This window comes from Opisthorchis viverrini (assembly GCF_000715545.1).
Source record: "Opisthorchis viverrini unplaced genomic scaffold opera_v5_88, whole genome shotgun sequence".
Classification (NCBI taxonomy): Eukaryota; Metazoa; Platyhelminthes; class Trematoda; order Opisthorchiida; family Opisthorchiidae; genus Opisthorchis; species Opisthorchis viverrini.
In genome coordinates, this window is record NW_008751745.1 from 49,477 (window position 1) to 55,319 (window position 5,843).

The window sequence follows — 5,843 nt, forward strand, 5'->3', positions numbered from 1 at the left end:
ATGGAAGTCCGATCATAACTAGCGGATGACTCGTTGACCTGAAATGAAGTTGACGTCAGCACAGAGAAGTCCGAAACCGTATGAAAAACCTCACACTGTGCACGAACACAGTGGGGCTGTTAGCTCTAATTTATGATGTTTTAAGCATTTCGCTAATTTTCGTGCAATTCGGTCTCCAGTGGAACATAAGGTTGATGGAAACTCGGGGGCTGTGCCTACCTGATGAGCCCCAGGAAGGGCGAAACCGGTCGTGGGCTGTCGAAGAATTTTCAGCAACCTTATGAATAGCGTATTACGTCTATACATGTAGCGCGACATCTGGGATACCGTAACAATTCGAACACCGGGCGGCCTGGTGCAGCACATTCAGTTGCTCAAAAACATCATAAATGAGAGATCCCAGCAGGGTTCCAGGCGAGTCTCTCGCAAAACCAAATTCGTTTGCAAATGAGTGTGCTCCGCTAACTATAAGTGACCTCTCAACACAGACAATCCCTGAGGTCGTCCACTGGCGTCCGCCCTTGAAACACCACATCTTAGCAAAGACTGGATATAACGTAAGTGAGACTGTCCCATTCATAACCTCCAAATTTTTTCACGCGGTTTAAAACAGCTCTAAAAAAGTACCGCCACATATTCGCAATCGTCCTAACTACCAAGTAGACGAAGTAAGTGCATCACGAGATAACTGAAGAAATTCTTCAGAATCAAGAACCAAATCAATGTATGGAAACGATCTGAAAAAAACTGTGGAAAACATAGGCTCGTGAGTTAGTTCGGGTCACAGTTGAATTGTATAAAGAAGCATTCCACTAGAAAAAGGCACATTCGATAGTGATATCGAATCGAAGACAAACGAGAGAGTTGTGATAATGCCTCCCTGGTGCGCAATCTGTTGATTGAATCGATGAAAAAACGGCTATAAATTTACTGATGATGTGTGTGCATGGGGTAGTAAACCAGAAACACAAAATCAATATTCTGCTGGCGGTCACTGAACACTGAGCCCAAATTAATACCATTAGAAAAAAAAACTGGGGGATGGACAGAATGCACTAAGAACCCAGAGGAATGCAAGGTATTTGAACATGTCTCTGGAACGGAGGTATGTATAATGGGGGCGCGGATGTAATGTGGAATGAAGAAGGTATTTATCACAGTGTCTTCTAACATGACTGCTACCTGAACAATCAATGAATGGCTCACATACATTGCTCAGAACGTAGGTTAGATGTGATACCCTTCAATAGGTGGTGCGGCTTTAAAACCGAACATGAGGTCTGATGTAGTGAGACAAAATATACAGAGATCATCCGATAATACATGATGATCTACAAGTCCTCAAGGCACGGACCCATTTGGTACACAATCAGGAGCCTGTTCGGAACGTTTTGACGGTGGAACAAGATGGTCCGGTAACGCTGAGGGAAGATCGTTGCCTTCCACTTTCAGCTTGATCAAGTAGTTGGCCAAAGCAAATTCATCGGCATCCAGACGACCATCTTTGTCCACGTCAGACAGTTGCCAAATGGTTCGAAGCACAGAATTTGGAAGTTGTGAGGCGACCAGGATCGGTTTGACCACGTCTCCGGTGACTAAGCCATCTTTAGGATTTAGCGACTGGAAAGTCTTGAAACGTGAAGAGGAGAAAATCCTTATGCGAACAGACAGCAACAAAACGTTGTGACACACAACCATACAGTATAGAAATTGAATGCCGAAAGATGATGGGTCTACAGTTATGGACAGATACCTATCATCAGTCTTATCTGTTGGCTCACCTATCGTCTGCTAGCCGCGGCACACTATAAGGTTAACTACCGATCAACTTTGGCGGAGCAGGTTTTGTTACAAAGCATGATGTGAAAAAAGGTTGTTCGTTCAGAAATAACGGCTGGGGGATGAAAATTAGGCATTCGTAGTGATCTAGATGACAAGGGTTGAGGACCATCATACACATTTACAACGTAAGTACTAGCACACAAGTCATTGCGGACGAAGTGAACTATTCCAAGGTGCTCTTACAAAACGTTTAGAAATCCCGGGTAAAACTAAAGTTTCATTGATTCATCGCAGAATACATGCAGTAGTGTACATCTAGTGAGTCCCCACAGGTGAACACACATACTTACATATCCGGTGATTCCTCGATGAATGATGACCCTATCTGAGCAGGGAGGAAGACTCACTAACCCATCAGGAAGAACACGTCCTGAATTCTAGGGTTGATTTTCTGTCACTTTTTGTCACCCAACGTGTAGCTGAATGACTGGGTAGCAAAGAAGTTTCCGAATAGATAATTATTTTTTACTCACATGTCACCAATGGAGGAGTACTAGGTCAGGCAGCATTGTGTTCAGATTACAACAGTCAGAAGAAGCTTTGCTGAGTTGCAAAGAACTGAATATCTGAATATTTTTTACCAGTTAAGTCAACATTACTTAAGCGATGAGGGCATCCTGAAAAACACAGATCACGAGACTACAGGACTACTTGAGACGTTATTTATCCTATCTACGGACTAAGTTAAGACGTGCTTCGACCGGTCAGCGCAACAAGACGTTAGGAAACTAGTCTAGTCTATGGCAGAGATATTTTGTTGGTCAATGCCGCATCATATAAGGTTATAATAGAGATGAATAATCGAGCCATTAGGGGTTGGATACCTGGTAAGACTGCGAATCAGGCGGGTATATGTAATTCCTCGTTTGACCGATGCAGGGTCACTTCTATGCAAAACAGTATATGGAAGGCTGGAGAAAAATCACGACAACGGAAATGACCGACCAGATGTGTACAATCTGTTTAGGGCCATTTAAGGTCAGCTGTGAAGTGATGATCGATACAGCGGAGAGTTTACACGTTCCCATCCTAGTGAGATTTATGCCTGAGCACTCTGGGTTTATTAAACGTCCCACTACGACCGATTTACTATCCAGAGCTAGATATGTGTGTTTCGCTTCGGATACACGTTCATATCCCGCACGAACAGAAACTAATGCAAACACGAACATTCCGCATCCGAGTTACTATGCACGCCTGGCTCATCGGAAGTGTGAAGAAAATGCTATTCGCTTATAAAGCAGATGCCGTCCTCCATCTGAGCAACGACAACGAGATAGATGTGCTGTGAGAGATAACAACCCTAACGGAAAATGTACCAACTGCGCAACACGGTTCAAGCTACGTTCGACAATCTTTCTGGCAGCTGCAAGTACGAAATGATCGTCTTCTGCCTCTCAGACAGCAGTACAGCGGAGAAAACTGCACGCGATAGCTGAAAGACATAGGCTCTCAAAATACTGACGTGTTTGAGCCATGCGTAAACTTTTACAAAAAGCGCGTGTGCTCAAGCTTTGGACATAAACACACTTCATGTATGAAGCTAAATGACGGCTAACGCGTGTGATCTACCCGAACGGAGATAACAGCTAATTGTCCAACCACTGGTGGGGTTGTTTTCGGTCTCCCTAAGTTGGCTGCGTTAATGGCTCACGTCATAATTGCTAAGGGATCATGACCTCCGCTGGTTGAGTAGCAAACAGATTGTACATCTGTGAACTGTATGACATCCCATTCTTCCTATTTTCCTCTGCCCTCGCTTTTATTCAGTTTTCGGTTAAATCCTCTTGATCACCAACCACATTATATTAAAAACAGCAGGTTCTTCGTCGTGTATCCTTTCAAAGTCTTTATATCCAATTGAGAGAGATCTGACCGGTGCCTAAGAGCGAACATGGATCTAGGCCTATAACAGGAGAATAGGATGCGGTTTTTCGCGATAACACAATCTAGAAAGTAGGGTTGCGTTTTAGTAGCCAAAGGTAGCAAAACAAACCACATCAAGCTTCCTAAAGATTCATCCACGCGTTCGGATGAATAACACAGTAATCTGTATAAACCATATGTGTGAATTTACGGCCAGAAATACAATCTATTACCAGCTCCTGCCACATACACCTGATGGTCGGTGAACAGAGTAGATTGAAAAGGTGTAGTGCGCTTTTAAAAGTGTCTACCAAACGGTGGATAGGTTAGGATTTCGTAAGCGCACGATCACTATCAAGACAATCATGGGTATCAATACGTTGACGGTAGGATCGTGATGTCACGTGACTGTTCGGGCCTTCATGTCCGCGAGGTACAAACGCCCGAACTCCAAAAAACCACAGAGTTCATCAGAGTCCGATGGGAATTCACCATCTCCCGTGTAGCATACTGTACCAATGCTCCAAGAAATCCATCCATGCACGGCCAAACCACGAGTGAGTACGGCTGAGACCGGTGTGCTGCCTTGATAGGGCATAGAATGTTGCATGAGAATGACCAGACAGCGGCTGATTCAAATCCATACGCAATCAACACATCTGTTGACCCATGCATACGCACTCCGGTGTTTGGAACAAGTTGTATAACAACCAAAGGTGATTTCTAAAGACGAACGACGATAGAGGGCTCGTGTGAGTGTGCACACATCTGTTGACCCATGCATACGCACTCTGGTGTTTGGAACAAGTTGTATAACAACTAAAGGTGATTTCTAAAGACGAACGATGATAGAGGGCTCGTGTGAGTGTGTATTCAGACCAAGTTAAGTGGACATGTGCATGGTTTGGCATAGCCATGAACGCACAGACGAGTACCTCCGTGCGAAAAAGCACGCTCAGGTGTGTTCATCGTCGGGATCGAAATCCGAATTGGTGCCCTAAAAACTGTAGAACTACGACTGTATAAATAAGCCCACGTTGTAAACATTTCTGAAAAATCGACAGATACACGAAAGACTTTCAAGGCTACCCAACACGCCTTGACTTTATCTGACCCCGGAAATTCACATGTTCAATGCATATCCTTCACGACAGCTGTTAACTAAATCAATTTTTACCTGTGCACGGACGCGGTGCGCTGAGACGGTGAGAAATGCCAGTGCAAGACTTGGCACGGAATATGTGAAGTCTCAAATTGTTTCTTACCAGTGTGTGGCGTTTTCGTACAATCGCCATTGAGCTGAGTGGAAACTAGCCTTGTTACAGGCATGGAGGACCTCAGAGCGCTCGGTGCTTGGGTACAAACCGAGTCTATTTTGTGTATGAGGTACTTATTAAATGGTTATTACGATCAACAAAGTTCCGCTGAGTATTTTGATACTTGTGTAGGCTCATGAGATCAATGCATCCACTAACAATAACACGGACTGCTATCCATCAGAGGAGTCCTGTGAACTGTTACATTGTTTGTATCAATAACACAGTTCATCAATGCGTGTTAGGCGTAATCAAGAACGTTGGCGTTCTTATTCTGATGCATTCCTGGTTGTATCCATGACCACTGCTCGTGTCAAATGCAACTAAGGATATCGAATGGGTCAGTGAAGTATCCCTCACGGCGTTTCACACTCTCAGTACATAGTATTTCTCCTTAAGAGCTCAATTCGTACCGGACCGAGAATGGTTATATGCTTAGTGAATAGATGATATGAGAGATACTGTAAGAAGTTGGCTTTAAATATCCAAACCTTTTAAGTTAAATGGAAAAGGAGGAAATCAGGTGGTACTACCATCGTTTCGGGCTGTGTACACACTACGCACATTACGCCCTAATGGTTTATACCACACAGTGATTTCCGGCGATAGCTGTCCCACTTCAAACAGAAAGATTTCTCGCCGATATACGGAGTGCGATCGAATCACAAGTATCCGCAAACTAACGGGAAATGATCCATGGGTAACGATCAGAACAACGGAGGGGCAGGAAGCTCGGAGTTTTGAATATCAGTCTAAAACTTCTCCAAGGAATCGAAATTTCATTTGAAAGAACTGGGATGCTGGGGGGGGGGGGGGGCA

General features: G+C 44.2%; 1 protein-coding gene across 1 annotated transcript in view; it reads right to left on the minus strand.

The window, feature by feature from the left end:
- Nucleotides 1-714: 714 nt before the first annotated feature.
- Nucleotides 715-5,843, minus strand: part of T265_04985 (hypothetical protein) — a gene marked incomplete at both ends in the record, with an annotated part of 23,997 nt that continues 18,868 nt past the window's right edge. Inside the window, one exon of the mRNA XM_009169875.1 lies at nucleotides 715-1,629. Within this exon, the coding sequence (XP_009168139.1) occupies nucleotides 1,342-1,629 (288 nt within the window). The remainder of the gene's footprint in view (nucleotides 1,630-5,843) is intronic.